The following is a 21,971-nucleotide window of genomic DNA, read 5'->3' as shown; positions in this document are numbered from 1 at the left end:
ACATTCATTAAGTATTTGGTTGACCTGACTTTGCTTTTTTTCAGCGAAATAGCTTTATCTGAAAAATTTCGTCCCGCCATAGCCTTGGTACTCCTGATCTGAGTTCGTTTTCAGGTTTTCAGGACTCTTAGATTGCTATTAATGAGAAAAAGGGAAAGGTAGATAGAAGTGAAGTATCACAATAGAATTTTGCCATTCAGATATTCTTCGGTTAAGGTTCCTCTCAGCTTCAAAGACTGCTTAATACTTCTAAGTTCCTAGAGGATCCTCCATATAACTGTTCAAATCATTTCAGGGGGCCTCAAAAGTGTTTTGCACTTCAATAAAAATTTTGTATTGTGAGTGTTTTCAGCCAGCTCCATTTTAGAGTACAGAGCCTTTAAAATATTATCTTTAATGATCCTCAAGAAAATCATATCAAATTTTTCATGTAGAAAGCTCTTCAGCCCTATCCTACATGTTTTGTGACTTTCAGGCAGAGGCTGAAAGATGTGAAATTTTTTATTGAGAAAATCAAGAACTTCAGACTTTTTAATGGTTCTGTCCACTGTTGTATGCAGGTTTCTTCCCTGTGGTAGGGCAGACATCCATCTCAGAATTTGGAGGACATTGTTAATTTTGGAGGATCTGTCTAGAATCCTATTCTCTTTTGTATGACAAAGTGGCAGGCAACCATCTTAAACCCAGAAAGCTGTTACAGAGCATTTGTTAGCAGCTTGTCATCAGGGAAGTATAGGTACAAGTTTGAAGGCTGTTGGTAGGAGCACAGCAATTTGAGGATTTGTTTTAAAAGCCTGCCTCAATAACTGATTCACAAGGGCAGTAAAAGATGAAGGAAATTGCTCATTGTATCACAGAGCATCCAACTCTGAGGTTTGAGAGTCTGAAGCCCTGGGCACTTTACAAGCTTCTTGTAGCAGCTAATTGCCCTGCATTCAGTGTAAAACAAAGACAAATGTTATGACCCTAGATATTTTACCAAGAGACCAGTCTTTGATGGGGGGAGGGAGGGAACCTGCTGTGTAATTGTTCCTAGTTTACTCTTGGGTGGAGTTCTTGCTCAAATTAAACAGAAGTACAGTCTTAGCAATTTAGCAGATCATGTTTCACCATTTTAAAATATATATACAAATAATCCAGCTAATTAAGTGTTCATTTACCAGAAGTTTAGGTCCTGGGGTGCTGGGTCTTAGGTTTTTCTTATTTTTGGGGAGGGAGAGGGTTGGGAAATGAGAGGGAAGATAGTTTGATCTCAGAGGAAAGAGAGATAGATATGGGGACAAGGGATAAACTTCATATAAGCCCTTAACTTGACTTCAGATAATTCTAACATAAAAACACTTTTAAGGCTGATTTTACACATTTCCAAATTTCCGACTTTGGATCATACACTGAGAATTTGACCAACACATTTTACTAAGATCCTTGACAACCTGGTTGCAGGTATATGAAGGGCCTGAACTATGTCTTTCTATGGCTCTTTAGTAGATTGAAAATGCATGTGTGAGCATCTACTAATATAACAATAATATACCTATAAGAGAATATTCAGAAGTTTGCTAGGTCCTGTAAAGAAACAAAATAAAACAGTTCCTTATCCAACCCAGATTATAATCTGAAGGACATCATGCAGATGAAGTAGTGGAGGAAGGAAGCAAGACACATTTTACTGATTTTACTCTGGAACCCCTCCCAATACCAATCTCTGGCCTTAATATTGTTGTTATTGAACCATGTTTACCTGCCTTTTTGTTGTTTTTTGTTACATACACAATTACTGAATATATAGTATAACATAGTACAAGCTCCTCCTTTTTGTGTCCTCCTGTTCTCTATGTGTAGTGCATGTTATATCGTGAACAGCATCTGTTTTTCCTAAAATCATTTAACGTTTTTCTGTGCAAAGTGTTTTAACAAGTGAGACCTTAAAAATGGAAACGGACTTGGTGCAAGTTTTAAAATGTCATCTGAATAGGCTCATTTGCTGTATCAACTGCTGCATGCCATGATAAAATCTGGAATCCTCTACTGCCTTTAATGGCATTTGAGATACTTGCTCCAGGAAGAAATGGGCATTAGATCAATGGACTCTGTTGTACCTATTCTGTCCTTTCCCCTTCTCCCAGTCTTGGGCCGAGTAAGGTAAGGTTTGCACAGTAAATAAGATGGGATGTGAGAGATGGAGGTATCATTTTAATTTTCACTTTTAATTGTGCTCTCTTGATTCACAGGGTAGGTCTGTTTCTTTAACAACCTTTTACCGGACGGCAAGAAACATCATGAACATGTGCTTCAGCAAGGAGCCTTCAGTAGCTGAAATAGAGGTGAGGGGCAAGGAAGCACCATTTGGAGCATTTAGGGATGGCTCTGCAAAGTTAAATTGCAAAGAGGCACAATTGACTGTTTTATAGTGTCTGGTGCATGAAGAGAATGAAGATGTTGTCTCTGCTCTTCCTTCTATCATTACTTAATATCTTCAATAAAGGCACCTACTAGTTAAAAGACAGGAAGGAGGGGGTAGTTGGAACACGAGCATGGGAGTTAAGGGATCTGAGTTCTGTTCTAGTCTCTACCAAAGTCTTCCTGTGTGAGTTTGCACAAGTCATTTCACCACTCTGTGCCTCAGTTTCCCCATTTGTAAATGGAAATAAAGAGTCTTCAAAAGAATGTTAAGTTTCAATTCATTGTTATTTTTAAAGTTCTGTATACCCATTTCCAAGAGGAGGTATTTTGTTGGGGCCACACTGAGCATATCAGCCTACTGGATCCTTCTATTGATTTGTGAACGTTTAAAGGAATTTTCTCAGTCTGTCCATTGGACTAAAAATGTACTACTGCCTTCTTCTGCTATAGCAAGAGTACTGGAGGTTAGTGGAACAGAAGGATTGCCATGTAGCAGTGCACTGTGGGAAAGTGGATACCAACACACATGGGAGTGGCTTTCCTGTGGGAAAATCTGAACCATTCTCAAGGTAAAGTTACATAATTAATCTGTTTTTGGTTTTTTTTATAGCATTTTGCCTGCTATTCTATTCAGTATAGAATCCATAGAAGGACTACAGGTCAAAACAATGACTACTAATGTTTGAGATGTAGAGCAACTGTAAGACCAGTTTGCTTTTAATGTTGTCACATAATTATGTCTGTATCTCTTCATTCAACAGGCATGGGTGGAACCTTACAGTCCTTCCTAATAATACAGGATCCATCCTGCGACATCTTGGTGCTGTGCCTGGTAAACAGATTTCTTTTCTCAGTGTTCTGTTTGGTATTAGGTGACTGTATCTGGAGAGGCCGGAGTCAATTTTTTTAAGTGCAGTTTTTACTGGACAAAGGCATGTGTTACCCACTGTTTAAATTACAGAGGTGCTAATGGCACTGTACATTTCAATGACTGGGATTATCAGGGTTACAGGATGAACTGTGCCTTAGACCCCCCATTCTGTCCCTCTTGAGTGCCTCCCTTATGTGATAAACCTGGCTTCCTGCACCTCACTCTGGGGGAACCATGCAGCCCAGCCACTCTTAGATTGACTGGCTCTCGAGGCAGCAGCCCCCCTGGTTTCCAACCATGTTGACACAGGCCCAATTTGGTTTTGACACCTATATGAGTCTGACACTTTGGGTGCTGGTGACGGCATACGCTTGCAGTGACACAGAAATGTCTTCAAAACAAAGTATTGTTTATTCATTCCTCAAAGGTACAAAGCATGTAGATCAAAGGGTAAAATGATAAAAGGCCTATGCACATATGATTTACTTATGCCGTAAACATTCCTTGCCTGCTTGGATAAGTACCCCTCAGCCTGGCTAACTCCCTCTGTGGCAGGGAGAAAAGCACACTGCCCTGCTGCAGCATGTTCCCTGTCTCAGAGCCTCAGTCAGTCTGTCAGCTTTCCCTGACACACCCTGAGCAACCTCTTGGCTCAACCATCCTCCACCCCTGCCCCTTTCTAGGGTCTCTCCAACTTCGTTAATCCCCACAGCTCTCAGGAAGCTCATATAGGACTCCATTCATCCATCAACGCACATACCTCTCCAACCAGATGTAATATCATAGAGGCACGGCCAAGTCCTTCATCCCAGTCCATATTCCTACACTTCACAGCATAAATGCTGGCTGACTGACTTCAGTAGAAAGAACCTGCTCATCTGAAGCACAAAGTGTCCCAATCCACAGCAGAAAAGACTCTACCAGACATACTTATGCTGCTAAATGGGAGAGATTCATGATCTGGTCACAACAGCATTAGTTATCACCATCTCAAGCAAAGATTCTGGATTATCTCCTGACTTTAAAGAACTCTGGACTGTCTGTGAGCTTAAGGGGTCATCTAGCAACCATCTCAGCTCTCCACTGCAAGGAACTTCTACATTCTCACCCCCACTCCCCACTAGCCAGATTCTTATGAGAGTTAGAGAACCTTCCCCTCCTTGGGATCTAAATATTGTTCTCACGGAGTTAATAGACCCACCTCCTGGATCTTTAGCCATGTGTTCTCTCTTGTCTTTCCATAAAAACAGTGATAGTGTTAGTGATAATATCAGCCAGAAGAGAGGGGAGAAACAAGCATTGATGTCAGAGACCAGTATACGATTTTTCATAAGGATGGGATGTTATTGAGACTTCACCCTAAATTTTTACTGAAAGTTGTCTTAAATTTAAATCACATTATCCTCCTGCCTCTATTTTTTGTCAAAACACATTAAAATAAAGGTGAGGCAAAGCTCCATATTCTAGATGTTCTTCGAGAGTTTTCATTCTGTGTAGACAGAACTAAGCCATTTAGGGTATTCCCCCCGATCTATCATAGTCTGTGGAGACAGGATTAAAGGACAAGCCATTTCAAACAAAGACTTTGATACAAACTTCTATAGATTGGTAAAAATGTACTGCTCATTCAATTAGAGCACAAGCAATCTTGCTTGCTTCTTTGAGTAACGTTTCCATGCTAGATGTTTGTAGCATGCAGCTGTAGCATGCAGCTATTTGGGAGTTCAGTGTATACATTTACCCAGCATTACTCCATCACAGAAGTGAGAAGATCTGACACTAATTTGGGCAGGGCTTATCCTACACTCATTTTTCAGGTAGTTTCCTAGCATCCACCATCTCCTGGAACCTAGGCCACTGCTTGTGAGTTATCAACAGTGGAAAATATATGGAAAAGCACTTGGCTTACTTATAGTAACTGGTTCTTTCAGATGTGTTCTCCATATATAATTCCACGACCTGCCCGCGTTTCCCGTTACTACAATCTGATAGTATCTGGATTCTGTATTGAAGAAGAAATTGAGGGGTGGGTGGGGGCTGCGCTGCCCATTATGCCCGTGGTGGGAGGCACAAAGACATGCAGGGTGTAGGTATGGCCCCAACAAACACATTTGGCCAGAAGAATTCAGACGTAAGTGCACTGGGCATATGTATGAAGAGTGGACTGTATATGGACAACATGCCTCAAAGAACCAGAGTTACTGTAAGGTTAGTGACCATTTCATTTGAAACTCCTGGGTCAGCTCAATGGAGAAGCAGGCTTTTTAGCTGAAATTTGCTTTTAAAATGTCATTTATTTATTTTTAATTGACATTCTGATCCATTAATGTTTGTTTTTAATTCCTGTGTTTTAGGAGTGACGATTCCTTGGCTAAATATTGGCATGGTCTTTTCTACCTCATGCTGGTCTCGAGACCAAAATCACCTTCCATACATTGACTACTTACACACTGGTGCTGATTGCATTTGGTGAGTATCACTGCAGTTTGTCCCATTACTCTGAGCCCCAATGGCTCAAGGTAGAAAGGTGTAGCTATTGCACACCTGAATGAATCACATTAGAAAATTGAATTTCTGTGATTATGAATTTAAAGGGAAAGTCCATTAAATTTCATGATAAGTGATATGGTATAAACTAAGTGAAAACCAGTTCTAAAGGAAAAGGTTAAATCTTTTTTTCCATTTTCTGTTCTAGGATATTTAGCAGCAAACCATTTCTGCCTTGTATAGATTTCACTCTGCAGAATGTTTTTGAACACCTGGAATCCAAATGACAGTTAGTCAAGGCTCGATTTCCTTAGGCTGATGTGTAGAGAGATTTGTTCAAGCCAGCTCTATATTCTCATTTCTAAGAGTGATTGATCATATACTTCTGCTAAACTGTCCCCACTCTTCTACTTCACAAAATGTCTTGAGATGCTGTAGATACCAGACCACACATATATTTTTAATTTCTACCCAATGGTACCTGCCTTTGAAGCCACATCATTCTAACATCGTGATGTGGATGGCTGTAACTTGTAGCCGTGTTTTGTGGGCACTGGATGCAAACAGGTTTACCACGTGCTCATACAATCGCTTGGAGGTGGCTGCTGCTTACCGTAGTCATTACACATGATTTCTCAGATTTGTAATGGAAGTACAACAGCTGATAGTGGAATCACTGGAAGCAGATGCTGCCAGCATTTAATATACTTCTCTGTGTTATTCCTTTAGTACTGTGTTATCCTGAAAGGATCTACTCTACAATAAGAACAGTAATAAATAAGCAGCTAAAACTGTAGTCCTTGATTAAACAAAATGTAATAAACTAATTAAGAAACCCCTGATTATAAAACTTTGATGCATGGAGGCTGAATTACAATGGTGAATGATACTTAATACATACCATACATAGTACTTTAAAATGGCTTGCAAGTGTCATGTTAATTCCATTAATTCTTTTTCAAATATATTTGGGGTGGAGGGGAATGGTTGTTTTTCACATTTTATTATAGGCAGAGCTGGTGGCACACTCTACAGTTAAGGGTGCCTCAGACACTGTTTTTGGTTGTGTATAACTTTATCAGACTATAACTGTTCAGCCTGATATTTTCCATGCTGGCTGTCTGCCCCAAGCTAAGTGTCTTTGGAAAGTTTCAGTAAAAGCACTGAAGATGCTCCTGGGAATGAGGTTAGAGAAAAGTACATGTTTTGCAAGTATTAAAAAATTTGTACGTTCTCCTATTTTGTTGAGACACTCTGGCACCTCCGTGCTTTCAGCAGGAGGTGGCCTTAATGTCGGGGATGTGCATTTTGCTGTTCCCATGAAAATCCATCCAGCTTGGCTGAGTTGTAAGCCTCTGAAAATTGCCGTTTGTACATGCTCAGAAGAGGCTAGCATATTAGTCCATCTACACTGAACATTCTCAGGGCTTTTTACCTGCAATTGCTGCTGCTAGCCACCAAGGGCTGTTGTGGCAACAGATATGAAGACTGAGAGCAATGGGTGTCTTTCTCCTGTGCTCTAAATTCACCTCCTACTGGCACCCAAGTAGCATTGAGGAGAAGGAAGCACCCTAACTCAGATTCTGAGTGGTGAGGAACAGAGTGGGGTGGTGAAGACAGGTTGTGGGAGTGGATAGAAGCCAGGGCCAGCCCCTAGGTGTTGTGCCATCAGGGAAAAAAATATTTTCAGTCCGTCGTTCCGTCTCCCCCTCCTGTCCCCCCAAGTGGCTGAGATTGGGGGGAGGAGGGAAGCCATGTAAATCATTGGAGCAAAAAAGCTGTGGGCATTCGGAGCAGATGTGGGACAGAGACAGAAAATGACAGACTTATTTTGGAAGTGGGGGGGGAGATGTAGGGAACAAGAGGAAAAGGGGTTGTGGAAGGCAGGGACAGACGATTCAGTTGCCCCTAAAGCATACTTCCTGCTACAGTCTGGAATGAAAGCCAAGATTCCTGAGTCTCACCATTCCTCTGCTGTCAGCAAATATCTATGAAATCCACTGGCAGTGTCCCGACCCCTCTAGTGCTGGTCCACGTAGAGGATAATGGTCTATGTTTCTCTGTTAGGTCACGGGGAAAAGATCTGTGCATTGGATCTGATGTTTCCAACCCTGTTGGTGAATCATGTGAGGGTCAGTAATATTCCATGTGAGGGAATTAGTTTTTTCAGGTTTTCTTTTTTAAAGTAGGCAATTACAGTCTGTCTCTTCCTGAGGTCAATGGGAGGTGAATTAAGGTTGCTCTTAATTCTGGCATTTCCTAACTTTTGAAACCTTAACGTTCTTTTAATTTAGTATTTTTAATGTAATCTTACACACCCATAAACATACATGTATTCTAGGATATTGCTGGGTGAGGACAGAAAGCACGAAGGGATTAGCAAAAAGAAAAAAAAAAAGGTGAGGGGAAGGCGGTGTGCAGGATAGGTGGGAAGGATGGAGAGGAGCATGAAGGGCAGTTGCAGTGAGGCTGAACTGAAGACTGTGATGGAGGAGGTGAAAAGAGGTTGGAAACAGCAGCCCATCGTTGGCAGGGAAATCTGTTTAGAGTAAACTCTATAGAAAGCAGCCTGACATCATCAGTGTCCAGAGTTTACTACTGAAACTGCTTCTGCAGCAGTTCTTTCTGGCTTGTCTCTGGGCTGCCTACGCCCTGGAGTTTGGTTTTTTTTGTCTTTCTTGAGCCCACATGGTTGAGAGAAAGGGTTGCATGTGGCCTACTATCCCATGTCGGGTTCTGGGTCTAGAAACAGTGAAGGGCAAAGATATAGTCTCAGATTGGTCTTATCTTTCTCTCTCCTTTCCAACATGGTGCTGCACTTGAAATATGGCCCCTAGCTAACTACAATGTGTGTCTAAACACAGTCAAGGTAAGATTGGGCCAGTTCAAAAATGTGGAACCCAAGCTTGATTCCTTTTGCACCTAACCAGCTCTCTAAAGATCCTTCTGGCTGTCTCAACTAATGTCACTGAACAGCTATAATGAAAGCTGTGACTAGAGGAATGGTTGCAAAAGATACAGTACCTCTGACAGTTAAAAGAAGTAAGGAACGGGGCAGTGTTTGAGTCAGAGAGAACAAGAACGTGTTCTCCTTTAGACTGACTTGGAAGATGTGGGCAGAAGTAAACTTCAAATACAAAATGAGAGATGCACACAAGATCCAAAATCAGGAACAGATGATACATGTATACTCCAGTTACAAGCACACTATAAAACACACTATTTGGGAATCTCTTCTTCCTCCTTTATTTTGGGTGAGACATGAGTTCAGGATTTCTTTTCAACCATAAAACTGTTGCCCATGTCACAAACACCTAATGTCACAAGGGAAATGAGAAATGTCAGTAGAAAATTACTCCTTTAAAAATAAAAATCTAGCTGAAGAGAAGACACGAGCTGAATTATTTTAAAAACAGCCCTCCTTTCCCCTCATGTATCCAAAGGAAAAGTGCACCGTAGCCCACTCCAGTTTGCTCTAAACAGCAGTACCTGGATTTAGGCACATTTTATTTGCAGCAGGTTAACACTCCTCGTGTTTTCTTTGAAAAAGTTGCAGCCATATGGAAAACACTCTGATACTCTAGGTCTCCCACTTTGGAGAATGAATCAGGAGCCATTGCAGATATATATTTATATTCACACACACAAATGAATTCCTACTGGGCCTTTTATAAAGCAGCTCTGAGCAGGTGGATCACGGGGATGAGACTGTTTTCTGTCTTGCACACCTTCCCTCAGCCAGAATTGCATCAATGATAAAATGTTGGCAAATTTCACTACAGACTGAACATTTTCAAATAAAACCTAATGTCATCTGTTAGTGACCCTAAATTCTGTATTGCTCAGCATTCCTCAGATGCTGAGAACAGAATTATCAGATAGATGAACACAATACATTGGAAGAGTCAACACGGCTTTTGTAAAGGAAAATCATGCTTTACCAATCTGTTAGAATTCTTTTAGGGCGTCAACAAATGTGGAGAACAAGGGTGATCCAGTGGATATAGTGTAGTTGGAGATTCAGAAAGTCTTTGACAAGGTCCTTCACTAAAGGCTCTTATGCAAAGTAAGCAGTCATGGGATAAAAGGGAATGTCCTTGCATTTAAAAGGCAGGAAACAAATGGAAGGAATAAATGGTCAGTCTCCAGAATGGAGAGAGATAAATAGTGGTGCCTCCTCTGGAATCTGTACTGGGACCGGTGCTGTTCAACATATTCATAAATGATCTGGAAAAAAAGGGAAACAGTGAGGTGACAAATTTTGCAGACGATACAAAATTACTCAAAATAGTTAAATCCAAAGCAGACTGAAGTTACAAAGGGATCTCACAAAACTGGGTGACTGGGCAACAAAATGGCCGATGAAATTCAGTGTTGATAAATGCAAAGTAATGCTTATTGGAAAACATAATCCCAACTGTACGTACAAAATGTTGGGGTCTAAATAAGATGTTACCACTCAAGAAAGAGATCCTGGAGTCATTGTGAATAGTTCTCTGAAAACATCCGTTTATGTGCAGCAGCAATAAAAAAAGCTAACAATGTTAGGAATCATTAGGGAAGGGATGGATAGTAAGACAGTAAATATCATAATCCTATTATATAAATCCATGGTACGCCCACACCTTGAATACTCCATGCAGTTCTGGTTGCCCCATCTCAAAAAAGATATATTAGAAATGGAAAAGGTACAGAGAAGGGCAAGAAAAAAGATTAGGGGATGGAATAGCTTCCGTATGAGGTTAGATTAAAAAGACTGGGACTGTTCATTTTGGAAAAGAGATGAATAATGGGGGATAAGATAGAGGTCTATAAAATCATGAATGGTGTGGAGAAGGTGAATAAGGAAGTGTTGTTTATTCTTTCACATAACAAAAGAACCAGGGGTCACCCAATGAAATTAATAGGCAACAGGTTTAAAACAAACAAAAAGTAGTACACTTCTTCACACAGCACACAGTCAACTTGTGGAACTCATTGCTAGTTGATGTTGTGGAGACCAAAAGTATAATAGGATTAAAAAAAGAGATCGGTAAATTCATGGAGGATAGGTCCATTAATGGCTATTAAAGGTGGTCAGGGATGCATTCCCATGCTTTGGGTGTCCCTAAACCTCTGACTGCCAGATGCTGTCGTGAGGCGATGGGATGGATCACTTGATGATTGCCCTGTTCTGTTCATTACTTTGAAACATCTGGCATTGGCTACTGTCGGAAGACAGGATACTGGGCTAGATGGACTATTAGTCTGATCCCATATGGCCATTCTTATAAGAAACATACCCTCCACCAAGGGCTGTTTAACATAGAGGAAATTGGAGAACATGTAGCTGAAATCTCACAGCTGAACGGCAAATCCCCCCAGATTCTCTTTTTTTCCTTGAGGTATTGCAATGAAGGAAACATTAGATCTTTTAAAAATCATCCATTATTGAGCTTGTCATCTCTTTCACCACAGGTGTTTCAACTTCCCTGCATTTAAGAAAGTATTTCATTGATCACATTTCCTGCCTCTCTCTCACGGCTTTAATTTCAATGTTGTCTGTGAGTTTTTGGGAGTGGGAGATTGAATATTCCTAATACTCTTTCAAATGGCAGAAAACCCACACTACTTTGGAGGAGGAGACAAGGAGGGGTTGGGGAATGTATGGTTTGGAAAATTTCTGTATTGGTGTGCTGAGGCTGCTGTTTGTTATACCAAACATAATTTTCACTATTACTTTGTCCATCCCTCCATTTGTTTTACTTGCCTGTTGTTTCTTTGTGTTATGCTAAGGTTGTAAGCTCTTTTGGGTAGGAGCTGGCCTTTTATTACATCTATATAGTGCATAGCATAATGGGGCCTAGATTGTGGACCTGGGGCCCTACTGCAATATAATGAAATAATGATCACAATAATACTGATAAGCATTTCTCTTCTACATTTCTTTCCCCTTGCCCCATACTGTCTGTGTGTGTCTACTTCTGCTTCCCGTTCAGTCTTTATTCATCAGCCAGATCACACTTACACATCCTGCACAGTGGCAGTTCCCCAGCTGCATGAAAGTAAGATATCCCTAGACTGTTTCATGCTGCTTCTGCTGAAGAAAGTGCTAATGGTCGTGAGCACAGATGAGATTGTGCATAATTTTTCCTCTTTAGTGGCTAGCAAAATGTGGGAGGATGTGAGAGGACATGGGATGCCTGTAATTCAGCATCCAGTTTAAACCTCTCTTCCTGCACTACCTGCTGTGTTTTAGGCATCTGTGATGACTTCTGTAGCAGGGAAAAGGAGGAAAGCTGAACTTGAGACTTGTCAAGTAAGCAAAGGAGAAAATCTTGGATTATTTTGCTTTTATTAATCAAATATTTCTAATGTAAGTTTCAATATCTGTATTCTGTTACTGATTTGGCACCACAAACATCTGTTTTTATTAAAGAAAAAAATGTGCTTTACATTTTAAGTTGGTTTAAGCATATGTAACAAATATAGTCATTTAAAGTAAGGATTAGTGTGTTTATATGCAGTGTAGGTGCTGAGTAGATGGAAACTTCTGTTGATTGCTGATATCCTTGGTGCTGTAGATGTCAGGCTGTTACTGATTCTGTCCGCTCTAATTTGGTAGAGTAGTGAGTTGTTGCATGTTCTGTGTTTGTAATCATTTCAATCTTTTCTTTTCTTTAGACTATGGTAAATACTGTAGGTTTGAGTTCAAATAAATAACTTCCCATGAATCTGAAGCATCTTGCCAAAACAGCTGTGGCGGGATGGGGGCTGTTTTAATTTTTTTCCACTTGCTTTTAGCTTTGAAGTGGAATTGGTCAATCCTTCCCTTTGCTGCACAAGTTGGGGGAACGCAATTTACTCCATAGTAAATGCTCTTTCTCTTCTCTCTCTACAACAAAAAGGTATTGCATTCCTGCTGCGGAGGAAAACAAACTTGATGATGTGGTACATACCCTGCTGCAAGCCAATGGCACTCCAGGGCTGGAAATGCTTGAAAGCAATGTAATGGTAAGTTGAATTTTGCTTTGTATCTGTGAAAATCCAGTGCTCATCAGAAGGGTGCTTTTTTGGTTCTTCTTTTAATTCACAAATTTTATTGCTTTCAATTTAAAAAAGAAAAGCAGTGACCACCAATAAAGTCTGGACTCTTACTACTCCCAGCAGCTTTTACCACACAATATTTCTAGTATTTTCCAATACTACAGAATACCAAACTGCTGAAATAAAGGTAAACCCTGCAGTGCAGTAAATATCCATTTTTTTCATAAGCACCCACAGTCTATTTAAACATGTAAAATACACATTTTTTCTAATTTTTTCTAACATTTTTTCTAATGAAATCTCAGTCATGGCAGATGAGTCCCTGTTGTCTCTTACAATGGCAGTCATGGATATGAGTAGTTAGATGATTTTGGGGACTTAGATTTCAGTTCTTTTGTGTACTTTATAGTTGATACTTCTTGTTTTCTATATGCAGTGTTGTTGTAGCCATGTTGGTCCCAGGATATGAGAGAGACAAGGTGGGTGAGGTAATATCTTTTATTGGACCAACTTTTGTTGGTGAGAGAGATGAGCTTTTGAGCTTACAACTCTTACTGACAGAAGTTGGTCCGATAAAATACATTACCTCACTCACCTTGTGTCTCTAACTTCCTATTTTAAGCATTTTTTTAAAAAAATTAAAATTCAATAGGCTTTTTTTCACTGGGAGATTTGTCCTTTTTAAAAAAAAAAAAAAAAAAGGAAAAAAAAGAAACCCTACAGAATGCTAGGAACCTTTAGGAAATGTAAGACAGAAAATATCATAATGCCAGCATATACATCCATGGTACACCCCCATCTTGATTACTGTAGGCAGTTCTGGTCGCCCCATCTCAAAAAAGATAAATTTAAATTGGAAAAGGTACAGAGAAGGACAAAAAAAATGATTAAGGGTATGGAAGAGTTTCCATAGGAGGTGAGATTAAAAAGACTGGGGCTATTCAACTCAGAAAAGAGACGACTAAGGGGGGATATGATATAGATCAATAAAATCATGAATGGTGTGGAGAAAGTGAATAGAGAAGTGTTACTTATTCCTTCACCTAATATGTGAACCACGTGGTGACCCAATGAAATTGACAGGCAGAGCAGGTTTAAAGCAAACAAAAGGAAATATTTCTTCACACAATGCACAGTCAGCCTGTGGAACTTGTTGCCAGATGATGTTGTGAAGGCAAAAAGTATAATGGGGTTCAAAAAGAATTAGATAAGTTCATGGAGGATAGGTCCATCAATGACTATTTGCCATGATGGATGGTCAGGGACACAACCCCTGCTCTAGGTGTCTCTAGCCTCCGACTGCCAGAACCTGGGAGTGGATGACAGGATGGATCACTTGTTGATTACCTGTTGTGTTAATTCTCTCTGAAGCTCCTAGCATTGGTCACTATTGGAAGATAGGATATTGGGCTAGCTGGACCTAGTGTGGCAGTTCTTATGTTGTACCAGAAAGCTACATTTTGCAGAGTGTAAATTATGCTGACCTGGAGTTCTGTGCCAATTTTAAATTTTTGGCCATTAATTAATAGGGAATTTTGATGTTGGAAAACTAGGAGAGGACTGGTGAGGAGTAGAAGGTTAATTTTGGGGTTTTTTCAGGTGTTGATATTTTCTAGGGCTTATTGATTTACACAGAATTCCTGGTTTAAAATACATTCCTTAAGCTCTTCTTAGCTTCCAGTGTTTAACATGTCTTACTTAGCACACATGTAATATCAAATGCTTTTAGATGCTAAATATCTGTTTTTATATATAAAATAGATCTACCTAGACCTTGAAAAGCAGATTTGTTATCTGACAGTCTTTTAGAATGGCTTGGGCCTTGTCTAAACTAAAAAAAAAAAAAAAAAGTTGACATAACATCCGTGGACTGCGGTGGCTGCTGTCCACACTACTATCCTTGGGTCAGTGGAGTGCATCCTCATCAGGAGCACTTCCACCAACCTAAGAGGGGCAGTGTGGAGAGCTGAGAGCCCGGTCTCTCAACTCCCTCCTGGGAGCCCCGTAGGCTGGCTCCTGGCAGGCTGCCCCCCATTCCCGTTCTCTGCCAGGAACCAGCCCTGAGTGTTTCCTATTCCCCCCTTTCCTTTTCCAGGGGGAAGCAGCTCGAGTCTTCTTGCCTCTGGGAAGTGGGGTCTAGTTGCCCCACCTTTCCCTTTTCTCCTCCCCCCACCACCCCTGCCTGCTCTGTGCCTTGAGCCCACAGCCTTGTCAAATACACAGCTCAGCCATGAAATTGACAGGGGTATCTGGCTCCCTGGGGGAGCAGGAGGAAAAGCCATCCAGGACTTCTCCCCTCCCCTCTGGGAATCTGGGTCTAGCTGCCAGCTCCCTGCTGGAGCTGGCAGCCATGTCAATTTCATGGATGAGCCCACTGGGAGCTTCTCTGGTCCCGGCTTGCAGCTAGGAGCTGGGGTCCAGCCCTCCAGGCTTGCAGCAGCTTGGGCTTCTCATCCCACTCCCAGGTGGAACCAGCTGCCCCAACTTGCAGTAGCTAGGACTTGGGCTTTCGTGTCAATTTCAGTGAAAGATAAAAATGACAGCCCCAACAGGGATGTAAGGGGATGCAGTGTCTACATTGACACTGCATCACCCTAGCTATGCCGACAAAAGCCCTACGCCTCTCATCCAGGTGGTTTTATTTTGTCGAAAACAACAGGGCAGTTTTGTCAGGGTGTGTGTGGGGGGAATGATATTAGTGTGTACACCAGCACTGCTCTGTCGTCAAAAGCTGACCTTTGTCAACAAAACTCAGATCAGACTCTAGTTACTTCAACAAAGGCAACTGTATTCTATAAAGAAAAACTGGTGGCCTGAAGTGTCAAAGTGCTGCTAGTTATTTGTTTTCAATCACAGCATGTTTTCTGTACACACTGGAAATTCAGTGTTTCATATTGGGCATGGAGGAGGAGGTAAAGTTAATTAGGTGTCAGTATTACATGTGATCATCCTTCCCTAGCAAGTGATGCATGGCGGGGAGGTGCGTGGATCTAACTGTAAGAAGGATTCAAGCTTTTCTTCATATTTTTATTCTCTAGATCTCCCCAGAGGTCTTGTGCAAGGAGGGGATCAAGGTGCATCGTACTGTACAACAAAGTGGGCAGTTTGTTGTCTGTTTTCCAGGATCCTTTGTGTCTAAAGTGTGTTGTGGCTACAGTGTTTCTGAAACAGTGCACTTTGCTACCACCCAGTGGACAAGTATGGGTTTTAAAACTGCCAAGGTAAGGAGAGAAAGGGAGTTTAAAATGGATTCACTATCTTATCAATATCTTAAAAAGTCAGCAAAGCAAGTATTCCAGCCTGTGTAGTACACAGAGATAGAACCCCAGAGGATTTTAAAACTACCTATTTTTTTCAAATGTGTGGGACACTAAAATTGTATCTTCACTCTAGAAAAGAACCCTAAATTCATACCCAGTAACCAGACTGTGTAGGTCTGAAAATGGCGTAAGTTTAGTTTAGAGTTAGGGCTGTAATCATTCACAAAGACACTTGGGAAAATTCCTAATGAGCTGTCAATGATGTATGGTATTATGCTTACTAGATTTGTTTAAGGCAACTTGTCCAAGAACAATTTGAATTTCAAATATAAAAATATGATAAAATATGGCTAATTTGGGGGGTTGTGAGGGATAAGCAAAATCAATTAGTTTTTACAGTTACATTATGATGTTTATATGTGTCTCTGTCTCTTCATCAGCAACAAGCTGCTGATCTTATTTGATTTGAACTTAAAATTCCAAGGCACACTGACCAACACATTTGACCTTAGGCTGAAAGTAAAACTAGTTTTCTGCGTCCTTTTAATACCTCTCAGTGATATGCCATTGAACTGCAGAAACAAATGGCTGATGTGCACATCCAGCATGCTGCTTAGCTACATTTCTTCTTGGCCTCCATGTAGTCAGTTTTTGGGGGCAAGAATGGTTTTTTTACTAATTACCTCTCTCCCTGAAATGCAATATGGACTGCCTGTGTACTTTGGTGGCATTTACAGAGCAGATCTTCATTTTCAGCCTCAAGTCAAATGGTCAGTACACCCAGCATTTTTAAGGTGAGAACAGTAACATGATTATCAGGCAGTAAGTTTCATTTGTCTAGACCAGGTTTTGGTTCTTTTGTGTTCCAGGTAAGTAGCAGATTTTTAAAGTAACCTTTTAAAGTAAGGCAGTGGTAAGATGAAAGCCATGTTGCATTTTTTTATCCTGATTTAACTCTTTAATGACCAGACAGTTATAAAGTCTATATATAAATGATCCTGCTAAGCATTTGTTTGACTATCAGTTGTGAAAAAGCCAATGGCCTAAGGGATAGGGATTGTTACTTAGGGATGATTGAAAATCTCTGCTTGGTTTCCCAAAAATCTGAAGAACAGTTTCTTTTGATTAACAAGCTTGACACTCGATAAATATAACTTGATTGAAAATTCAACAGATTCTAACTGTGATAACCTACTTTGGAATCTGATGTTATACCTTTCACAATCTTTCAAAGAATCTATATATATAGTTACATCAAAATAAGCTTGGAAACATCTATTACTCTTTTTTTCTTCAAATCATGCCACCTTCTCAACTCCCTTTTAAAACCCTGGAAATTCCTCCTTGGTTCCTTCACTTTGACGAGAGATACTTTGCCACTTTCAAAGACCGACTTTGTGCTTTTCAGAGATCCATTATGTAGGCAGCAAGATTCCTCCTTCAAACTGTTAATGAACTGACTGACAGACATATGCATATCTAGTCTTATTACAACATTGATAGTTTGTCATCTGCTTTGATTACATGTTGTCTTTGCTCTTATTATTAGCTGTTATGATTTTATTTTACATACATTGCATTGTATAGTGTTGGTAGCTTGTTCCATGCTATATTTTGGCATGACTCCTCAGAGACTTCTTTTCTAAGGGAAATTGAAATTTCAGATCAGGAATTGGATTGTCATGTTTGACTAATCTGACTGTTGTTGTGAATTTGAGATAACAAAAGTCAGTGTCCTTCTCTGAACTAGCAGATGCATTTAAGGAAATTTGGCACAGACAGAGCATAGTCTATTTGAAATTTTTGTCAGATGGGCTGATGATGAATTTAAAATGCAGTCCTTCATCTTGTAACGTTCCCCTATGTCACAAACCACGCTTTTTAGCACTGGTATTTCAGCAATGCGCTGTGGAACTGTCATTACAGCAGACACAAATTAGCCACAACTTATCATGACTCTATCTTATCATTTCTTTCAAATTTAAATTGTGGCGTCCAAGATTGAGGCTATTGCAACTTTAGACTTGAACCTGCCATTCTATCACTTACTTAATCAAGCACTGCACCTTCCAATCAAATATGTTTCACAGGGTGAACAAATGCTAATAGTAGCTAAAAACCAAAACATTTAATATTTTCGCCTCCAACTTCCAGCAGAGAAAAATCTGCCTCAGCTACTCTATCACCACAGAGAGGAACTCAATTAGCTCACTAAGGGTATGTCTAAACTACAAGCGCTACAGTGGCACAGCTGCAGCATTACAGCTATGTCATTGTAGCACAGAAACAGCGACGGAAGGGGTTCTTCAATCACTTTAGTGAATCCACCTGCTTGAGAGGCGGTATCTGGCTTGATGGAAGAATTCTTGGGTCAACCTAGCTGCTCGCAGAGGGTGCAAAATATTTCACAGCCATGAGCAATGTAGCTAGGGTCAGCCTAAGTTTTAAGTGTAGACCAAGCCTAAGAAAATCCAAGATGCATTTGAATGACCTATATGTCCTATTGTTCTGTCACTCTCTGGATATGAAAGAGATTCTCTTAAAACAGTGGAAAAAACCCAAACATTCCCTTGTTGCAAAATGGAAAAAGGAATTTGCCTGCACTGAGATATGGAAAAGATTTAGCCATTAAATAGCAACTTCCAATTAGCCTCCTAATCACATCCAATGCCCTCAAAATGTGTATCAGTTTTGTGATTTAACTTAGCACTCCTCTTCATTCATCATTCTCTCTCCCCATTCAGTTACCTACCTGACTTCCTAGTCGTCATTTTTATGTATTAGTTCTTAAATGCCAATAATGTGTTTGATGCTATAAAGATTCAAAACTAAGCCAGACACTGACCATAAAGACAGACATGGAGAATACTGAATATACTAGGGAGCTCAGAGGAAAAATTTATTTAAATGATTGGTTTGGTTCACTTCTAGCATCACAGAACAAGAGAATCTTTAGGAGGGAATACAGAAAGGGTGTTTGGTTTGGTGAACTAAGATGGGTTATGCATTATTCTGTGCATAGGGATCCTGATCCAGATCATAGGGAGGTCAATAAAAAGACTCCCATTGACGTCAGGAGGTGGTATTCTGATCTCTGATTCTCTGCCTTTCTTTTCCTCTGTTTCTTGACATCTATACCTACTGTTCTTCCTGCTAATTGAATGTGATTTTTTGTCACTAATAAGATTTGTGCTTGAAATGTGGGGAAAGCCAGTTGGTACTGGAGTATCTGCCAAATACTTATTAAATATTTTATTTCACTGAATAAATTTGTCCTGGATGGATTTTGTCCAACTTAATTGTTTCTGTATTAGATTTCACAATAAAGTACACAAAAATTTTAGGAAAAAAAACAATAACAAAAAACTAAGATGACTGACGTCTTAGCTATAAAGAGCATTATGTTTTATAGCAACTTTTCTTGTATTGGTGAGCATTAGTTTGAAGGTATATAAAATTTCACCCACTAGGATCTCTCTGTAGGGAACATCACTTCATGGCAGCGTGGATAGCATGTGTTTGTCTGCCTTAGCCTGGTTTAGACTTCAGTGTTTTGTTGTGTATCATTGCTTAACCTAGAGCATGTGCAGGAAGTCTTCATTCACAGTCCTTCAACAGGAAACATATAGCTTTAAAAACCAGCCAACCAAAGAAAAATCTAACTTTGTGCCGTGTTAAATTTATCCAAATTATTTTTTTCATTTAATGTTGCTCAAGAACTAACTTGGAAATCTGTTAACTCAGGAAATGAAGCGGCGACGTATAGCCAAGCCATTTTCAATGGAAAAGTTGCTTTATCAGATTGCAACGGCAGAAGCAAAAAAGGAAAATGGACCGACTCTCAGTACAATATCGGCACTTCTTGGAGAGCTCAGGTAACAGAATAGGAGCCTGTTTTCATGTATTCTGGTTTTCACAGAGAAACTCTAAAGGTGACAGATTTGGCTCAGATTGTTACTTAACTAGCAGTCACTGACCCAGCAAACCTGCTTAGGCACAGCGACATATAGAAAGAAAAAACTTCCTTGGCTGTATTTGATGTCAGAGTGTCAGTGGTTAGGGTATCTTGTTGTAAAATAACTTCCTACTTTTGGCACCATCAAGGATTTAAAAACCAGAATTTAGTGTTTTTTTTTCTCTTGTTGCTGGGAATTGGGATTTCCTGATGTGCTAATTAATATAAGATGCATAGTGCCAAGGAGATAAACCTCTCTCTTAAAGTGCTTTTAACCTCTTGGCCCCAGTAGCCACTGTCAATCCATACCAGTAATGGGTTTTGCAACAGGAAATCCCTTTTGTGGCATCAAGAGATTTAAATAGTACAGCTGTAGAATATTTTTACTTGGAGCAAGCTTTTATTTTTAACATCTTTTTAAATCAGGAGCTTCTGTACTGGTGGTAATGTATCGTGCACTAGTAGTTGGATATGTATTAGGAATAACTTCACACTATTTTTTTCTCCCTCCAGTGATTAAGGAACCATATTTAGGTTTTTCTTGAGGTAGGAAGGCTTAAGAAGGGGGAAAAGGAAACATGATACCATGTAATGATTTCTCTTTTGTTCCCTACCATGTAGCGTCGCTACCTATCTTTCAAGTTTGTGACAACTGGGTAGTGCTGGTCGTAGTACATCGAATAATCAAGATATCCATAGAAAGCTTTGATGTCTGGAATCTACAAATTGTATTTAACAAACTAGCATGTTAATATGTCACTTAAAATTTTCCAAATTAAGGAGGAAAAACCCCATACACTATTATTTGTATTAGTGTTCAGAGTGAATTGCAAGAGGGAAATCTATTTTCCAGTGTGCTAACATGCCAGCTGAGGCCAGTTCCCCTGTAGCATCCACATGCATTTTTTTTTCCTCGAAGGGAAGAAAGTCTGCAAATGTGTTATGAGGAAAGCAATACTAGTGCTTGCTGTTGAAATGCCACATTAATCTTTATCAGAGTGGTTCTCAAACTTGTTCATATTCTGGATAACTTCTTAAGGTCAGGATCCTCTGGAGGATCTTCGTCATTCTTGCGCCTGCTTATGTGAAAAACCAAACCAAACCTTAGTGGCTATGTTTACATGGTAGCTAGGAGCGAGCCTCTCAGCATGTGTAGACAGACTAGCCCTTGTTCTGCTTGAGCTAGCTTGCTAAAAATAGCAGTGTGAATGTTGTGGCTCTGGCAGCAGCTTGGGCTCTGAAGCCCACTTGAGCCCCTGGGTCTGAGTTTGGGTTGCTAGCCTGAATCTCTGCTGGAGCCACAACATCCACAGTGCTCTTCTTAGCATGCTAACTCAAGTGAAACTAGCAGGTATCTGTCTAACCAGGCTGGGAGGCATGTTCCCAGCTCCAGTGTAGAAATACTGGGGTCTTCTGTTTGTCCTGGTTCTCTCGCTGCCTCCCCCTTGCTCAATCTTCCTATCCAATTTGTTTCACTTGGCCCCGGCCCACCTACTAGCTTAGCTGTCTCTGTACCTGTGCTCAGCTCACTCCACACCACCTCTCCTCACTCAAACATAGCTAAGACCCACTCCCTGCTTTCTCCTAATGCTGCACAGCTCAGCACAGGAGGTGTTGCACACCTCCTTTTAAACGTAGACGTCATTACAAATACTGTCTCCCTTCTCTTACCTCTGGGTGTACAGCAATATCTTTCCTTCAGCACAATCGCTCCTCCTGCTCCCCCCTTCCTGAAGGGCAGCAGCTGCCTGGGTTATCTCCATGTCCTGGTGAAGGTGGCTATGCTGCTCCTCCTGGCAGTAGCAGCTCTTCCTCATGGTGACTCTTGGCAAATTCAAGAAGGGCAGGCATATTAGCCCCAGCTCCGGGCTCCTCATGAGCCAGCAGCACCCTCCCAGACTTTCAGGCAGTGCTCTGCTGTTCCGAGTGTGTGTGTGTCTATTTGAGAACCACTGGTTTGATGCAATGG

At 40.5% G+C, this 21,971-nt stretch overlaps 2 protein-coding genes across 2 annotated transcripts in view; one reads left to right on the top strand and one right to left on the bottom strand.

The window, feature by feature from the left end:
* Positions 1 to 21,971, top strand: part of JARID2 (jumonji and AT-rich interaction domain containing 2) — a 300,414-nt gene that overhangs the window by 272,702 nt on the left and 5,741 nt on the right. Inside the window, 7 exon segments of the mRNA XM_067568345.1 lie at positions 2,232 to 2,324; positions 2,854 to 2,972; positions 3,165 to 3,235; positions 5,629 to 5,743; positions 12,649 to 12,754; positions 15,826 to 16,008; positions 19,792 to 19,922. Of these exon segments, the coding sequence (XP_067424446.1) occupies positions 2,232 to 2,324; positions 2,854 to 2,972; positions 3,165 to 3,235; positions 5,629 to 5,743; positions 12,649 to 12,754; positions 15,826 to 16,008; positions 19,792 to 19,922 (818 nt within the window).
* Positions 8,733 to 21,971, bottom strand: part of DTNBP1 (dystrobrevin binding protein 1) — a 184,457-nt gene continuing 171,218 nt past the window's right edge. Inside the window, exon 11 of the mRNA XM_067568344.1 lies at positions 8,733 to 9,988. Coding sequence (XP_067424445.1) covers positions 9,978 to 9,988 — 11 coding nt within the window. The 3' untranslated portion in view covers positions 8,733 to 9,977. The remainder of the gene's footprint in view (positions 9,989 to 21,971) is intronic.

Source organism: Emydura macquarii, unplaced genomic scaffold (assembly GCF_026122565.2).
Source record: "Emydura macquarii macquarii isolate MOO-44397 ecotype Brisbane River unplaced genomic scaffold, CSIRO-AGI_Emac_v2 contig_2890, whole genome shotgun sequence".
Classification (NCBI taxonomy): domain Eukaryota; kingdom Metazoa; phylum Chordata; order Testudines; family Chelidae; genus Emydura; species Emydura macquarii.
The sequence above is the reverse complement of the archived record's forward strand: the minus strand, read 5'-3'. Positions and strand labels throughout refer to the sequence as shown.